Source organism: Cucurbita pepo, chromosome 2 (assembly GCF_057944985.1).
Source record: "Cucurbita pepo subsp. pepo isolate OVF chromosome 2, ASM5794498v1, whole genome shotgun sequence".
Taxonomy (NCBI): Eukaryota; Viridiplantae; Streptophyta; class Magnoliopsida; order Cucurbitales; family Cucurbitaceae; genus Cucurbita; species Cucurbita pepo.
In genome coordinates this window covers 3900994-3919461 of record NC_141799.1, presented here as the reverse complement: position 1 = coordinate 3919461, position 18468 = coordinate 3900994, and the positions used below count along the sequence as shown (strand labels likewise).

The 18468-nt window shown below is 35.1% G+C and overlaps 1 protein-coding gene across 3 annotated transcripts; it reads right to left on the bottom strand.

Moving 5' to 3' along the window:
• Window positions 1-139: 139 nt before the first annotated feature.
• On the bottom strand, window positions 140-17896 carry GSL04 (glucan synthase-like 4). Of its 3 annotated transcripts, XM_023668891.2 has the most exons (41): window positions 17278-17896; window positions 16740-16840; window positions 16062-16183; window positions 15891-15978; window positions 15635-15742; window positions 15426-15545; window positions 15131-15223; window positions 14419-14510; window positions 14018-14144; window positions 13505-13642; window positions 13353-13429; window positions 13050-13230; window positions 12540-12668; window positions 12333-12450; window positions 11439-11767; window positions 10607-10659; window positions 10457-10517; window positions 10254-10335; window positions 9669-9718; window positions 9281-9367; window positions 9090-9218; window positions 8903-8997; window positions 8308-8392; window positions 8063-8223; window positions 7823-7946; window positions 7640-7734; window positions 7413-7560; window positions 7115-7266; window positions 5701-5807; window positions 5482-5604; window positions 5333-5401; window positions 5044-5212; window positions 4854-4956; window positions 3380-3499; window positions 3197-3312; window positions 2676-2759; window positions 2245-2357; window positions 1944-2173; window positions 1023-1871; window positions 718-903; window positions 140-636 (listed from the first exon to the last, which is right to left on the bottom strand). In XM_023668891.2, the coding sequence occupies exons 1-41, from the start codon at window positions 17513-17515 to the stop codon at window positions 406-408; spliced, it is 5883 nt and encodes a 1960-aa protein (XP_023524659.2). In that variant the 5' UTR covers window positions 17516-17896; the 3' UTR covers window positions 140-405. The 3 variants fall into 3 exon arrangements, with proteins under 3 accessions (XP_023524659.2, XP_086977284.1, XP_023524660.2); XM_087121158.1 differs by lacking the exons at window positions 15426-15545; window positions 15635-15742; window positions 15891-15978; ... (1 more) ...; window positions 16740-16840; window positions 17278-17896 and having other exon boundaries at window positions 14419-14506; XM_023668892.2 differs by lacking the exons at window positions 15131-15223; window positions 15426-15545; window positions 15635-15742; ... (2 more) ...; window positions 16740-16840; window positions 17278-17896 and having other exon boundaries at window positions 14018-14125; window positions 14419-14506.
• Between the last annotated feature and the right edge of the window lie 572 nt (window positions 17897-18468).

Below are 18468 nucleotides of genomic sequence, written 5' to 3'. Positions count from 1 at the left end.
GATGTCATCTAACTCTATTTCCATCGATCCATGCAACCTTCAGATCTTCAGTCTTACACTCTCCCAATTGAGCTATCCCCGCAAGTTAATGTTTTAGTATATCAATTTATAGTATGATATACAACATAGTTTGGTTGAGTTGAACTAATTTCTTTGTATTTTGAATTTACGAAAGCTTATTCTTTCTGTTCTTCGTATTTGATAACATCATAGACGTTTTTGAGGAGTATCTATAATCGAAGATCATCCAAATGGGATTCAAAGATTGACGCCTAAACTCTGTATTCCTATATCCCATCCTCTCCTGATTCACTAATACCTATACATAAATTTTTGGAGGATTTCTCAGCATTGTATGACACTATACAATATGTACTAAATACATTCATTCATTCACTCAAATCATCACTTATGCTTCCGTTTCCCAGCAATAATTGGTTGGATATGCAGGTGCCTGTTGAACGCCTCGTTGAAGAGGAAACGAGTCTGGAAGTCCGATATATTTGGAAGCCATGCCAGCATAGCTACAGGTGCGAAAATAACGATGCCCATACCGTAATCATATGATTTGGCAAGAATCCTGGTGAAGTCCCACAGCCAAGTGTGCTCTATTGTTGGCCTCACAGTTTGTGCAAACTAAACCAAGAGTGCCAGTCCAGTCAGTCTCAGATCAAACCAGGGAGAGAGTGAGAGTGAAAGGGAAGGAGACAAGCTTACCAATGTCAATCCCCATCCAGTTGGAAGGAAGGCTAGAGAGCAGACGACCATGTCCTTCAGAGATAAATGACAGACGACCGAAAGCGAAATAATTACCGCTACAACGCCAAGGAAGAGAAACGCTTTGAATAATCTGAATACGAAATGATAGTTGGCACTGAATTGCTGCTTCCCCAGGTTTACTGCCTACATTTGCACACCATGTGTATAATGTCATTCACAAGAGAGCACAACTTTTTATTGAACAGATAAAAGGATGAAGGCTGCAAAGATAACTTCAAATTTAAGAAAGTTTGAGAACTAACCTTGACTAGTAAGAAAATTGCAGCAATCACAGCCCAAGAAAGCACATAAACCAGAAAATTACTGCTATGCTGGGAGATGTCTAGGTGATATACGAGCCCGTACTGATATATGAAGAACCTTAGTGAGAGAAGTACCTCAATCAACCTCGAAACAAGTCCTGAATGACGAAGATGGGCTTGTTCGTCGTCCCACCAAGACTGCCAACTTCTGTCCTGCTGAACTCCGATACCACCTTGCTGCTTAATCCACTTATTCCATTCTTTCCAGTCATCTACTATCTTCGCCCAACTGAACCCAGAGGGATTGAACAGAAATGGTGCGAATAACCAAGTAATTGACATGAACCAGATGGAGTAAGTGATCAACATATATGCCATGCTGCTCTGATAAGATCGCCTGAACAAATCATAGACAACCAACAGAAGCAGTAGCTCGAATCCTTTAACGAAGTGACTTCTCGAATACAATCTGTAGTTTTCAGTGAAACTGGCAGAGAAGACAACTACCTTACGCCCAGTAGGTCTGTACTTTGCACCCCCGTGAAGTATTGTGCGGCCGAAGTAATGAGTTTTTGTTCCCAATGAAAATGTGAAGAAAACAACTGCTAACTGCAACTGCATGAGGACGAAATCTTTGAGGGCTGTAAGAAATCCTCTTTCAAGTCCAATTTCCATGACCATTGGTAAGCCTGTTAGGAGCCCAAGCTGTATAAATGACTGTGAAGCAAGAGCTGTTTCCAAAGATCGGACATTCTGCATTCTAGCTTGAAGAAGAAGAGATTTTTCCAACCCACTAAGAACAAGGTATAGTTGTCCGTAGAGGAAAACATAAATTCCAAGTACTGATATCTGTGCAGCGAATTGGCTAATCAGTGAGATGGTACTAATAAAGGAAATAAGCAATAAAGAGAGATACGTTACCAGACTACTGAAATAGTATCCAATTGTAGTGTAATAACAAGATAGCATCCTGAAGAAATCGAATCGCTGCCCAAGGCGATATATGTCCCGGCTTAGAGTTTGTTCGCTATTTCCATTTGCTATCTTGGCTTCAAACTTGGAGATCTGGTTCAGTCCTACATCACGGCCCTTGCCGATTTGCATGTACTCATGGTATGTAATATATCCCCTACGTAATGTAGAGTTGAATCCTATCCATAAGAAGCATTTGCATGTTAGCAATGTTCAACATTATGGATAGAGTCAAGCCACTTATTCTTACCTGCATAAACATCTTCGCTCAAGTTTATGGTTTTTGATGCTTTGCTAATGCCACCTCTCGTAATGTGAAACACCCTGTCGAACACATCTGGGTGTCCGTAGTGGAATCGTACCCTGGAGACAGCATTCCAAAAATAGTTTTTAGAAAGTCAGGAAGAGGAAAAGGGATGACTAGTCATGAAATAGTGTCGAAGAACTTCATCGGAAAACAAGGCACTCAAAGCAAGAGCGTGTACTGTTAGTGCATGAAAAGATAGAATTATGACTAATTAGTGTCACTGTTGTAATTTCTTCTGTTTGAAAGAGAACAAATTCCAAAACTGGATCTTCTTGCCAGGAGGAAGGAGGGAGGGGCCACTACTAAAAGATCAACCCCTAATTATTGCCCAAACTTGGACAAGGAAATCACAGAACCCAGAAATGCATTATTACCTGAGAGGATTGGCAAGAATTCTTTGACCAATTGTGACGAAACTCGTCTCTTGATATGACATGAACCATGCTAAGGAAGAAACACTGCAGTTCAGGTTAAAAGAAAACCCAAATTAATATATGATCTTTAACTATAGCAACCATGGTAAAGATTTCCTTCATAGAAAAATCTTTCATCTTTGATATGTTGAAACAAGTTTATGGTACAATTACAAAATCAACTCTAATAATTAAATATCAGATAGATTGAGTAAAAAAAGTAAATCTTTAGACTGTTCCTAATACTCAAATAACGATAATGAATTCAATAACAATGTAGGATCGATCGGTCAATCATTTGAAAATTTGCACACTGGTCTCTCGTCAATGGTTGAGACCAGCACTTAAATTATGACAGATTGACACAAGTCTATTTTTAGTAATCACCTCATAGAGATCCAATTTCATTAACCGAATGCGTTTGACTGTGTTGGTGTGATACGAGTAATTCACGATTAATTGATCAAAGCAGTAAATCTGACCTTCCAGTAAATATGTGCTCTCTCAAACCCAGAATTGCAGGTGGCTTTCGTGCTTTGGGATTAAAAAATTCTTGAAGAAGATTTCTCATCTTCAGTGCCTCTTCCAAATAATTATCCTGGTGAAGCGCACACCATAAGAATAAGCATGAGAACTATTAGTCATGTTAGAAGAGGAAGGCCTACCTGGTTCATATCAACTGTTTGAAGAGCTTCGCCACGTGTGAAAATTATAGCATGATTTTGGTTTTCGGGCTTCCCTTCTCCAAGGTGTGGAGGACCCGGAAGCTTTATGCTGTAAATTTCCTATAAAATGGAATTTACCATGTGACAAGATTTATAACATAATGACTGGAAAAACTACATGGAAATGAAATGGAATTCATTTACAAATATTCAGTGGCTTACAACATAAGTAGGAAAGCAAACTACCAATTAATTTGCCAGAAGACATATCATGGTAGTGTTCGTTAATGAATTGTGAATCTATTGCCATAAAGTAGACCGAAAACCATGGTTCCGATTATTTGGTAATATGGATGTTATGATCCTTGCTCTTGATGAATGCTTATGATTTATATGATTATAAATAATTCAATTATACTTTTTTTCTAATGATGGATACAAGATCTTCACAAATTTGCAATCACATAAGACTTTGTCAGCCTCTTTTTTTTAATCTAATCCTTCCAAGCATAACGTTCTCTAATCAAAAGAAAGTAGAACCTTGTGCACGTGTGTTACCCGTAACTCTTTCACTTCCTAGCATGAGTTCGGATTGTTCACAATATTAGTACCCAAGAACATGGGAAAGGTAAAAGGGTAAAATGTTCTTTTGCTAGAATCTAATTGATAGTACCTAAAATGTGCTATTTGTATGTTTTCATGCTAGTATCGTCACTCTTATGTAGTTGCCTATGTTGTAAGAATTGAGTAACTTGAAGAAAATGAAAGTCTTTTGGATAACTCGGGAATAAAAATGAGCTATTTGACCTAAATCAAGCAACCGAGTCAAGAGGAAATGAAGATGAAGCTCAAATTCCGAAAGGATAACACTCAACACGAAGGAAATAGCCCAAAATGCCACACTCGACACTCCTTAATGTTGCAGTTTTAGGCACTCAACTCCAACAGCGCCCCATCGTTGTCTATCAGCATCTTGACACTAGAAACGCACACGCACACTCCAATCTTCATCCCTAGCATCTTGAACACTAAAAGTAGTGTCTCAATGTTGCATTGCCCAAATGCAATTTTTCTTCTTTCTCGAAGTAGCGTCTCAAGTAGCAATAGAGTTGACTCGTGTGTGTTTTTGTGGTTTTTCCGTGATGTCATAGTTTGCATGATAAAAGTCTAGGATATAAAGCAACAAATTAGTTAGGTTGTAGCTATCTTGCCTAGTTAGTTTGACTTAGTCCTTCCCATCATTCTTAATGTTATTATTTAATTCTTATGATACTAGTGAGAAGTTCCTTCTGGAAGCCTACATTTATCGTATTTCAAGGATCGTTTAACTCAATAGCTATGCATCATGATAGCCGGGTTTAAATGTCATTTTTATCATCTCCATCATAAAGAGGGAAGAACAAATATTGTCATATCCAACAACAAATGGGTTACTCAAACATATGTTTATTTACAATATTTAAATGATACTTACCTGATCAAAACCATTAACAGCTTTAATCAACTTAGATGAATAGACTTTGTCATTGTCTGGCATTTCTTTCTCCTCAACATAAGCCACACGAAGAGATGGATACCTTGAAGGAAGGTTTAGGCAGATGAGACTCATGATTCCTAGTACTTCAAAGTTTGTAATAGCTTTTATATTCCGAGAAGAAAGTTACCTTATCATCAAGTCAAGAATGTCTCTTGCACGGGGATCACCGCAAGCTTTTTGTGCTCCAAAAGATTGACAGGACAACACATACGTAAATTTCATATCAGCTAAAGCTTCTATTTGAGCAGATAACGCACGATTTCCTCTCCCAATGGTATCATAACCTTCAAGAATATCTGGACGCAGGAATAAATAACGATAAAGATGATATCAGAAGCCACTACATTTTCTATTCAAAAGCTAGTCCTATAAATAATAATTGTTCATACTATAATTAAAATATCAATGTTTCTCACCTTCATCTTCAGCAATGTCAAGAAAAGCTTGAAGTTTTAATGCCTCCCTATAGTACATCATTCCTCTAACTGTAACCACAGAAAATATAGTGATAAAAAATTGACATTGCACGTTTTTCATCAATATCCAATGGTAAATATCTTATTACCTGTTCTACTCAGTGTTTGTCCCCGAAAAGACGCCCAATTTCTAAGTTCTTCCTCTTTCCCGTCGTCTTTTAGTTTTTCCATATCCTCATAACCAAGTCGCTCCAAAAAGTTTTTACACTCATCTAAAGAAATGGAAGAAGGTTTATATAGTCTCATCACAAGGAGCACATAACAAAAAAACCGAAAAGGAGAAGGCAGATCGTATATGCGGTAGTGACCTGGAAACATCTTTTGCATGTAAAATATGATGGAGACTTCTTGATGGCTTGAGTGAAGCTCTTCCAATGAAAAGTTTATATCCTCCGCGAAATATGGAGTTAAAACGCTGTACCAAAGTTCATTTTCTGAGAAACAAATAAAGTATCAACTCTCTTGTATAAGAGATTGTTTTTAATCAATTGCACATGCCTTAAAAGATAATCCACCAATAATGAAAACCCAAGATGTAAAATTACCGACTTTACTATCCCGAATCAAGAATCCCGTCATCGTCTACTTTAGATTTTTGAAACTTTTTTTTCAATAGACTAAGGTATCTAATCATCTCATCCCTCCCTCCCCTCAAAAAAATAATCAACATATATTGTTATAAGGAATATTAGAAGTTAATGAAAATCAAAAGTTAATACAGGGATAAATTTTTTAAAACTAGAGCAATCAGAGTGAATCTACCCCGCAGAAAACAATGAGAACACCATATCGGTTATCTAAATTCAAACAACTAAAGACCCCTAATATTGGAAAGAAAAGGAGGTGTTGTTATCAGTAGATTGAAGGTTAGAAATCTGGACACAATCCTTTCTAACATCAAAACCTCCATCAAACTCCCCACAATAGCTTTATCCACTAATCTTGCTAGCGTATCACCGACCAAAGTCCACGAGAACAAGGACAAAAGATGACCTTGTTTGATTCCTATTGAAGCCTTGATATTGTTGCTTCTCATTCTTACATTCACAGAGATGCAGAAGTTAGTGGTTTTATGATACCCATTAATCCAATTCCTCGACCACTAGACAAAGTCCAAAACCAACTCTCACACTGCTGAGCTAAATCAAAAGCATTTCATAGACATGACAATACTCTTATTCCGATAGTTTTCAGTACCCTTAATAGGTTTTGGAACTGAATCACGAAATTGTCTATTCTGACAAAAAGTACTCTTTTTGAAACGGTTACAGTCCATCACTTATTGAAGTAAACACCTTTGCAGTGGTGTTCGAATGACTGGACAGGTAATGAGGCTAATATGACAACTTGTAACTTTATAGCATTAATATTCTAAAAAATTAAGTACATGTGAGTATTAATAGAACAGGAACAAAAATCTCGCTAAATGAAACAATTCTTACTAGTAATTTTTAAAGATTTGCAACAATCTTGTTGTACTTGGACATCAATAAATGCTCAACTTGTTCTTCAAAATTAAATTTCATTTATTATAAGATCAAATGAATAACAACACATCATGTGCAACACGCACGTTTTAAAAACTTATAACAATTCGTATATTATTTTACTTTTTTTTTCCTTGAAAAATATTATGTATAATGAACGACAACTTCATTTAAGCAATACTGCTTGTGCTTCATGGACATTATCAACGCTTGAGAAATAGGAAAAAAAACTAACCTGAATGACATCATATTGCTTACTTTAGGGGCTTTGGGCACATTCATAAACATTGACGTCGCAAAGAATGAAATGCGCCTTCGAGCCTCCAAGTTCACAGGGATGTCCATTGCACTATCTTTAACGGTAAGCAACAAGTGAAAACGCTTGATCTGAAACAAGGAAATTTCGTATCAGTTAGCATTTACATGAAAGTTGACCCATGGAAACAATGAAAAAAAAAAAGCATTCATTCATGTGACAGACTAATCTATAGCACCACTTTTAGAACAGTCAAAAGAAAATTTATAAACATCACCTGTTCTTTGAGAGAGTCATCATCTGGCAAAGGGAAATGAATAGATTCCTTGCTAGTTGAGGATTCAAATAACTGTGGTTCAATATGCCTAGAAAAATCAATGTAATCCTGCTCTATTTGCTCAGTAGCATAGACCAGATCTAGTAATCTGCATTCAGCAAAAATGGAAGATCGGACAACTGAACATTTGAAAGAATCTGAAGAGAAACGTTGATGAGGAAACGAACCTGGAGCCATTGGTCATCATATCACTGGTTACAAGCTCAAATATATCTTGTAAAACTCTTATCACTCTTTCCCGATGTGTCTTATGCCCTTGAATCTTGAAACAGTTAAATGCAAATCAATAGGGGTTTTAAATTTAAAAGGTTTTACATAACATTTAAATCTGTTTTTCGAGGTAGAATTACCAAAAGATCTAGTAACTCGATACATTTATCATGTAGAACTGGAAGCTCGTTCATCTTGAAGTCCTCGAGAAGACTAGATCTATTAATGCTTTCTTCAATTTCATTGATCAGAGAAGATATGACCCTAGAATATCAAAGTGTTAACACCATAAGTCACATTAATAACAGAACTATAAAAATGAAGGATTTCTTTTCCTTTTTTTGAAAACAAAGATAAAGAGGGGAAAAATTCTTCCCCACCTCTTCTCCAAATCTCCCACGATAAGGATTTCGAGAATGTACTTCAAGGACTCGTAGCACTCTTTTACAGCAGAACTCATGTACTCATCTTTTTTTATCTTTTTAATCAGATTTGCATCCTTCCCAACAAATTCTTTTGCAATGCTCAAAGCTGTTGTGAACTACAGGAACAGAATAACAGGGTTAATAATATGAAGAAAGCATCAGATAAACAAAGACATCAAGATTGAACATCAATCAATTACCTTGTTTGCTAGGAGAAAAACAGGCCAGCGAACTATACCAGAAAACAATTCTGATGACACTGGCATTGTCATCAAATCCAATTCCCTGAAGATAATAAGACTTTCAGTGAATATTAAAAAACCACCGAAGTCATCAAAGCTTCTTTTGTGCTGATGTATTAAAGCTTTTCCAAATGTTCCTTTTTTCTATCACCAATAATTGGAGCTCCTTCCTGAATATTTCTTTCCTCTTAATGACAATGAGTGTCTTAACAAAATTTGTTTAAACATCCATAGTTATCCTATACACCAATATCCTTGGTATTGATTTCTGCATATGGGATTTTGGAGCTAACCAATTTGTTCAGCCGTTAGTATCGAACTTCTTCAAGTTTTTCTAGAGATTTTCTTGGGCCATTCTAGTATACCTCTCTTTTTTAAAGTAGGAAACAAATGAAGTTTCAATTGGATCATGCAAAATACAAAAGGTAATGAAAATTCTCGACCAAAGCAAGAGGTTACAAAAAATTACTCCAACTAGTTTTAATTTGAGAGAGAGAATCTTGCAAGCTAGAATTCACCAGTACCAAAATAATAATAAGTAAACTAGAATCACCTGTTGTTTATTAAGTCTTCATGTCGAAAACTCTTGATGATTTGGTTCCATACAACAACAAACTTGGAAAGACCTTTATGTGCGTTTTCAGAAGCCTGAGACAAACAATTGGAAGGTAAAATTAGGACAGTACGAAACATAAACCATTGAGCTTAGCATAGGAATATCAAGGCTTTAGAGTCCAGACCTGAAACCTACTGCGGAAGAAACCTTTTCTTTTCTTTTGATCACTTCTCAACATTGGTGGGCAAAAGCAAGCATTGAATGCATAAGGCAAGGTATGAAATCTGCTTCTCAGCATTCCTAATGTTCGAATCTGTAAATCATTGTATGAGACCACCATAATTTTTCTTCATCGTGGATCAAGAAACAGCCTACCTCGCCGAGATGATGCAAAATTCCATATAGACCACCAAAGATCATACAGAACACAGAATACCATATTTGAGAATCCATAAAATATACCTAAGCAGTAAGCAGAGAACAGAAGAGTAGAGATATTAGTAATCACACATTAAATCATTCTTATAGCAAGATTGTAAAAATAAAAAAAAAATAATAATTAAAAAAAAAATGTTTAAATCAATAGGTGAAAGTAAATTAATTTATTAATTCATATTTCTAACACAGTAATCCTCAATACCTAATTACTTTTCGCTATATTGTCATTAGCAAGTATTCGGTTCTATAAAATAAAAATAAAACTACTAAAGGCTAATAGATTCACATAGGAGAGACAGATGCAGATATTTTAAGCAAAACTCACAACTATTATAGGAGCCCAAATAGCCACAATCGCACCAGCATTACTCCTAACTGCAAGACAATAATTAAGCAGATAGTTAAACAATGAACAGATAACCTAAAAGGGAAAATAGAGGTCATTGATACTCATAATAGTCATTTCAACTTTTCTGCTAGTCCATGCATGGAGCTCCCATGAGCATCTTCAAGAGACCACTTTATTGTTGCAAATTTTAAAGTAATGACAACAAGACAAAATCAACAATATTGTGAAGATATCAGCATTGGCATAACATAGTTGAGTAATTAATCTATAAATATTTAGTTTACTAAGTCGATAAAAATTTAAGTAATAAAATCATATCTTTCAAGAATCCGTTCTCAAGAAACAATTCTCGAATTGCTTGAAGTTGAAACTAGTAAAAAATACTGATGAAATAGTTAACCGATGGTCTAATACCATAAACACCAGAGACAGACCATTATTGGAAAAACCCTCGTTTAAGAGGTCCACAGTCTCCTTCAAATGGAACATGTCCCCAGTGGATATCAAGAAAAGAATATCACTTCAATTCAACTCTTCACCCTAAGAAAAACTCGTGAATACCTTTGGGGAAAAGCTCATGCCAATCATATTTCTTCACACCAATTTTCATTATCCTCTTGGTTGGTTCTACGAGTGGTTTAATCTGCATACCCACAGTACACAAAATATAACAATTAGTTATTCTCTGTTGAGCTACAAAATGCAAGGAAATGTGTCGTTAAACTATAAAGCACACTACAAGCATGGTACTCCTTAGTTCTTACCTCAAAATAGTAACTGAAGGAAAATTTGCTTAATAGTACAAGTACCCAAAATAAAGTATACCTACATGAAAGAAAGAGAAACGCCTTAGGAAAAAATGTAAAAAAGAAAAATACAGCAATTTAAAATGAAAGAAAAGGTTTAGAATATACTTCAGCATTGATACTTGGCTTTCCTGCATTCCACGACCAACATATAATCTAGGCTGAAAATTAAAAAAAAAAAACATTTGAAAGGGACAAACAAACCTACAAAAAAATTTGAATTAAACAAGCACAGGAAATAAACAGCAGAACATGAACCTTAACAGAAACCATGACAGAAGATGTTAGAATAAAATATTTCTACAAATTATCAATACAAGTCTGGATCGGTATCAAACAAAAATGCAGAAAGTTTTTGTAAGAAATATAATTAGGGTTTTATCATCCAAAAAAAAAAAAAAAAAAAAGAAGGAGAATGTTTCAAACAATTTTTGGAGTGAAGGAATAAACTGCCCTCCAAAACGAAAATTCAAAAGTGCATTTACGCCATGAATCACAAGATTCAATCTTTTAGTAATACAATTAGCTATTTTATTCAGGAGGATTGATGATTGCAGCCTATAAGGAAGCCATAAAATGCTATTTCCTCTGCAATTCCAAACTTCGTAAGACTTATCTAGATGAATGATAACCATGAGGAAAATCTGAAATATCATACTTAGTCCAGTGGATGGAAACCTAAAGGTCGATGATTTCTAACTTGCACACCAAGTTATTTGATATTGTTCTTATTGTTATAATTGTGTTATGATATATCTATACATATATATATATATATATAAACATGCACACACACAGAATGAAAGTGGTAGTCAGAATCAGTCATTAACCAATCTCTGCAAAACGACATGAATCGCACAAACGGGATGGTATCACCATAGAAAGAATCTTTTATATCAAGAAACTTTCTAAGATATTTATTTCAACTATTTAGACTTACCTCTGTCCAATAGGACAAAATACTGCATATACGGCCATTTGATGTCTCAATATACTTCCCTACTGCCGGAACAAGAAATAAAACCAGATCCACTGCATTACTGATGAGGTAAATTGCAACGGCAACCATGTAGGAAGAGAAACACAATTCTCCAATCCAACTCCCTTTCTTTGTTGTGTAACATTTATATTTACTCCTGTAATATGCATAACAAACTGGAAGAACAATGGTCCATATTACTGCTACACCAAGCTTTATCAGATATTTCCTTTTCTGGGAAGTCCCCATAGTCCTCCTCGCCTTCCTTGTAAATGTAATCTCAATAATTGCTGCAAGCCAGATCTCATTTAGATTTATCACCAGATGAATGCTAAGTTTCTATGCATGAAATCAAGAGTTTTTTCCATAAGACCTCTTACTTGTATGTTTTTATAGAGATATAGAGAAATTAACATTGATATGGTAGAAAGTGTTGCAGGAATTCAAGGCACAAGAGGACCTTAAATCCTTTTTATAACACCTACCATATTCTTGAAAACTGAAAACCGGCCATGGAGTACACATGTAGACCAAGTTATTTACCAACACCACAATCAAGAATGTCTTTTAAGTTTATTTTAAGTCAAGAGGCCTTTTATATTGAGAAAAGCCCGTGACTCTAAAACAGATTCCCATCTATTTAAAATTTATAAATGGTCCCTCTTATCATCATTAAATAGTGACTGAAAGAAGGAAGTCCCATGATTAACAATCCCATTCTCATTTCCAGTTACTCTTCTGCCTTTAGAAACCAATTCGTGGGTCCACTTCTTTATTTCTTTGCCGGTGGAAACTGTAATAATGAAGAACATAGTGACTTCGAACCAGAAACATTAGATGAGAAATGATATATACCTTGCAACAATTTAAGTACTGAAGATGTAACAAAAACGCTGGAGACATCCTCAAATATGACTGCATCAAATAATTGAAGTGGAGTATCCAATTCATTAAATGCCATAATGATCATCGCCTGCAATGCAAAAGGTAAACATGAACAAAGAAGAACCACAATGAAAGACAGAAAATCAACTAATTACTAATAAAAGGTTTTCAACCCACCTGTAGGGACAGTATATAGAAGCTCCACATTCTCTTGAAACTCCTAAAGATCTGCAAGAATGAACGAACCTCAACAAAATTACTTTTTCCTAATGACTTCTTCTGCTCACGAGCTTCATCTTTAGAAGCCTGCAAAAGAAACGATGTACAAATGAATGGGTATGTTGTCCTTACAAACAGTCCCTTCCACCCTAATTCCAGGAATCCACATCTAAGCTATATGCTTATAACTAGTTAGTCATCTTCCAAGTCGAAATCTAACGGTAGCGAAAGATTGCTAACAAATGTAACAGCAACTAATTTAGAGGCTAGATCTCAAATTTCCACTCAGAAGTCTAACAGTTGATAGCAATCCCAGAATAGTACCACCCTTAACATATGAAACAGATGATTCTAAAGCAATTTTTATCCTCTCATTAAAGACTATGCTAGCAATGGAATCCAGTAAATTCTGAAACTACAAATATGTGCAATGGATTATAAGTAATTCCAACAAAATATATAGCTTACCACTGCTTCAGTATCTACATTTTCTTCGGTCGTTCTTTCTTCCACCCTTCGATTGTTAAAAAAAGGAAACTTGACATGTTTTTTACTTGAATCATCTATCTTTTTTTTATTTGAAACATCTACGTGAAAGAAATCATGGTCCAAACGCAGGGGCCAGCCTAACTCAAAGCAATCAGGTGACCTGAAGAAATACGAAAAGCAAAATTGTCTCAAGTTAAGCAGCTCCTTGGAGGATAGGTTTGAAGGCAAAAAAAAATATATATATATATATATAACATAAGCATAATTGGATTTATCGCTAACCAGAAGTACTCATTCAAATCATCATAGTTTCTCCATGTAGAGTAGTTGGCTGACCCATTGTTGCTTTTCTCAGCTTCCTTCAAATTTCAACAGTATTAATTTGCTATGAGTTATTATCACTCCATATACGTAGAGTGCAAATGAAGAAGTACCTTTTTTATGACTCTGTATATAGGGGTAACTACATTCACAAGAAAAGACTCGGTTCCTCCACCATACGCTGGCATGACCTTCTCCCATGTTGTCAAGCTAACAGCACTGGTCAACATGCCATGCAACTCATATGCCATCTTAAGGAACAGGGGGCAGAAAATTGTAAGACTTCTTCGCATTGTTGATAGATGAAAGAACAGTTTTTTTTAATGAAAAAGTATTCTTGCCAATTTCTTGAAATTAAATTTCAGGACTAAACAACACTGTATTCACCCATATAACAAGACCAAAACATGCCCAAGTAGTCATCGACCAGAGTACTTTCAATAAGATTAGTTGAATAGAATGTAATTGAAAAACAGGTAAACAGTATCATAACTTCAATGAAATAACAATGACAACTGAATTTGAGACATGAGCAGTAGTTATGCAAACATTAGATACACAAATTGGAAACTGCTACGCTCATCAAGAGGATTAAAAAACAGGAGGAAATTAGTTATTTATCTTACATGGTGAAAAATATAACAGAGACATTCTGGCATGAATCTCAAGTTTGCAGCCTCGCCCCATATAAGCAGGTAAAGCCCAATGTACAGAAGTTTATACTGCTGACCTTCCTGTTTCACATAAGGTAACCTTCATGGACAAATAAGAATTTTTAGTGTATAGAAGACTTCAAGCACCCTAAGCAACACAACAATGTGAAAATAGAAGTGTTTTACAGAATGAGGCAAATAACATTGCTTCAATAAAAAATGAGGATATACTCTGGGTAAAAGGATATATTTGCTGCACGTCAATATCTATTATCATAAATTAATAATTATTTTACTTTCAAACAAGAAAATTTGATGATTGGAGGCACTACTTCTCTGGTGAGAGAAAGAAGCATACTCGATTAGTTTATTACCTTATATTGCTTTTCCTCCCCAAAAATTTGCACCAATGTGTATAGTTCTTGAAGAACTTTATCATTAACTCATCCACTGGGTTATCTCCTAACTTCATCATGAAAAGATACAAGCAGAGAGATCAAAAGATAAAACTAGATTGAACAAAGTGCTTCCTATTAATTTTTGGGCAAAAATCAATTTGTACCCATGAACTTTGGAGGTTGTATCAATTAAAACTCTAAACTACCAATTGTATCAACAAACTTTCATAAGTGTATCAATTTAGCCCCTCCATTAGATTTTGTTCGAAAAACATTAATTCACATGTATGCAAACTTACCGTTATATCAATTAAACTCAGGAACTTTCATAAATGAATGACCTTCAATTTGTAAATTTTTCATGCATCAATTCTCACATGTGTGGAGATTTCTTAAAAAATATAGGCCCTCCATTTAAAAGTTGTCAAGCATTTGAAATAGATGATCGAAATTGATTAAATTGTGAAAGTTTAGGAGTTTAATTCAAACAATTATAAGTTTGCACACATGTGAACTAACGCTTTTCAAACGAAACCTAACGAAGGGTGTAAATGGATATGCTTGCGAAAGTTTAGGGTGTAAATGGATACAATTATTAGTCTAGGGTTTTAATTGATACAACCCCCAAAGTTTAGGGGTATAAATAGATTTTTTCCCCTTGTTTCCTAAAACTAAAGTGAAAAAGTACCTTTGAGACAGATGTCTGCTTATTTTTTAGTCGAGTTTGCATATTAGCAAGGAGTAGAATCAAATGCTCCTTCTGGTTGCCCACATTATCTCTCTGATTGAAAAACAAGAATCGATAAACTATTGAGAACTTTATGAGTGGTTGAAAACAAAGTACGTAATACAACTAGAACTTTCAATTTTCTGCTTCTCCTGTTGGCCGAAAGTTAAGTTTGCAAAATTTTACGATACAAAATACCGAAGAAAACTAGCGATGTACATCAAGCACACAGAGGGAAATGGACTAAGAGTTGAACCTGAAAGCCAAAGCTCCACTGAAGAAAATCAAACAAATCTGTAAACGGCCCATTTTTCTGAAAATCACTGGCTGAAGGCAAGCCACGAACATTGGAAATTACTGCGATTGCTGCTTTAATCTGTAAAAAATTGTTCATTAGTTATCTTACTTTCCATACTTTATCTCATTAACTGGGGTTAAATAAAACTTATTCAAGCAAGGCCACACCTCCGGTAGTTGCATGATGGGTTGCTGAACGCTTCTATGATCAAGTGGTAGAATGTTATAAGGTACATAGAATGCATTCAAATGGGTATCATCTCTTTCAGAAACCGCCTACAGTGTGAGAAACACAATAGAATCATAATGAACAAAAAAGAATTTTTAAATCACTCAGCTTTTACTCGAAGAGTGAGAGTGGATGAAGAAAAAGGGGGGAAAAGTACAAAATGGTGCAGATTTCATGTAAGGAAAGATGTAGCACCTGAGGAGCCATTGCAGTACTGATGGACTTCAAGACTTCATACAATACAGAGGCAGTTCTTCGTGCATTTATCAACTTCTCTCTATGACTGGTCCAGGAAAATTTCTTCAAATTAGCAATGTTAACTTGACCTTGTAAGCGTGTATAATCCTGAGATAGAAGCCTCTTTACCTGTTATCAAAATCAAATGCCCCACCATGTTTTATTATGAAATCCTTGTACGTATGATAAACTCGCCTAAGTTCACGAGGATCATTTTTTTCCTTCCGTTTCCGAATTGTAACTTCCTCGTCCTACAAGCAAATGCTAAGCAAGATAAGTTCAGATTTAGGGGTATTTGTACACAAACAAGAAAGAGACTTCTGTTCACCACCTGGTATCATGCTTCTGCCATGGAAAAGAAATTGACTGATAAATAACCATGTATAATACATCTACAGAAACAACATAGAATGCAAGATACAGCTAAAAAGAAATGAACTTCTCTTCCCCATAGATCTAAGCTAGACTTTGGCATAAGAAAACTCAACAGATAATGCCAAGTATAGGGCGTTCCGCGGGCAATGGCTCAGTTTCTCGCCAGTTCTTCGTTTACAATTCATAACAGCATCAATATATCTCAACAAGAATATTGAAAATATGAAGTAACCTCATCAAAGACAGCAAAATTACTTCAGCTTCAATCATCTCAAGGAAAAAATTGAAAATAGCTAAATGGAAACAATATGTTAAGAGTGCAACTAAAGCCACACATTTTAGAAGAGGAAAATGTAATGATACAAACATTATACAAGTTACAACCTACAGGACTCAAATGTCTATACATGTGAATCTTGTGTCACTAGCTACCTGTTCAAGTCGTTGTAGAAGAGCAGTTTTAAGTTGCCGAACTCCCCGCCCATTCGAATATCGATCGAGGTTATGAGCTATCACAAATGCATGAAAGCGACCTAAGGAAGAAAAGGAGCACTTTAACATTACGATCTACAACCAGCAATAATGTAAGTCAAACGTGAAGATTGCTTGTGGATACTATAGATTCACGATGCCTGATTTCAAATTAACTTCAACTTCTTAATAAAACGTATCACTCATACATGTAATGCAACATATGAATCAATAAACGTTTATAGTTCTAGTAATTCTGGCTTAGAGATGTTGACAGGAAAAGAAAACATCAGAATATTCCTTCATTCTGAATCTTTTGCAACAAAGAATCCCAAGAAGAACTTAGAATAACGTGAAGGAAATACAAATTGGGAAACGAAAAGGTGACGAATATTCTCAAGTGTTCTTATACAAAAAACGAATTTCCAACATTTCCAGAATATAACTTTTTGCACAAGACAAGAATTCCTCATAGTAATAGTTAGACCGAACAACTTACAAAGACAAGCAATACGAGGCTCCTCTCTTTCAATCGAATTCGCCACTCGAAGAAACCTCTGGATTTCAGAAGCCAAAGAAACGGGCAATCTCTCGCTCTCAAATGGTTCAGGATTATAATCAACCCCACGAACATTGCTTCCACTTCCACTAGTACTTGCAATCGAACTCGCGATGGGCGCTGCATGATCTGATTCAGCTTCAATAATGGGCTCAGAGAGCACAATTTCACCTGCCATGGCCGTGAAACGAGATGGGTAAGCAATGGAAGAGTACAAATTGAAGCGGGTACATAGTATATATGTAAAATTTCATTCGTTTGCTTGGTGGTGGCTTCCATTTTGCTTAATGAGGTGAAACTTGGAATTCTTGGACTGCTTTTTGGAGATGGTGCTTTTTCTGGGTGTCTGTGACGATTCAAAAAAGTTGGGTCTGAACTTTTTTGCTTTTGCTTTTGGAGTGAGTTCTTTGTGGGATTGAATTCAACTTTTGCTTTGTATTCCCTTTTCCATCACTGCGTCTGAGAGGAGGATGGACGGAGGTTCGAAGCTCCTCTGCGCTGCGCGGGCTTTTCTGTTACTATTAAACTATGCAAACAGGGAGCGAACGAGGAAGGAAGACGACAAGGTCGGGGAGGTTCTTTTTAAAAAAAATAATAAATTAATAATAAATAAAAAGTTTTTATATTTTTCTTTTTTTTCTTTTCTTTATGTAAAAAAATAGTAATAAATAAAAGTTTTAACTCTCTTTTCTCTTTTTTTTCTTTTTTTCTCCTTTTTCTATTTTAACTTTGAGACCACCTAGCATCAAAACCACTCAATAGTGTGAATAGATATGAAAATATTATTACTCCGGATTCCGGATAGAAGGTTCTAATCTTCATTGATATTCACAACATTTAAATAGATACAAGATACCCAATAATAAGAAATACAAACTAATTAAATCTTGATAATAAAATAAAATATACTACTATTCAAATATTCAAATTTAACTGAAATATCTAAGATATATTTCTTAACTAATATATTCTTCAAGATTACGAATATTATATATTCTATAACTAATTCAAACTAGAAATAAGTTGCACTAAACTGTAACAAAACTATTTTTAATATTTTTTTTTATTTAAGTTGAGTGAATTTCTTCAAAAATAAAAATAAAAATAAAAATATTTTTCTTTGTTGTGATT

What these genes read in the sequence shown, in the direction of transcription:
- GSL04 (XM_023668891.2), bottom strand. Translation starts at nt 17,515, where the DNA reads ATGGCAGGTGAAATTGTGCTCTCTGAGCCCATTATTGAAGCTGAATCA. An exon ending in TCTGTTATATTTTTCACCAT is followed by an intron (nt 13,643 to 14,017) that starts GTAAGATAAATA and finishes CTGTTCCTTAAG; the next exon opens with ATGGCATATGAGTTGCATGG. An exon ending in GATTTGAATGAGTACTTCTG is followed by an intron (nt 13,231 to 13,352) that starts GTTAGCGATAAA and finishes GTATTTCTTCAG; the next exon opens with GTCACCTGATTGCTTTGAGT.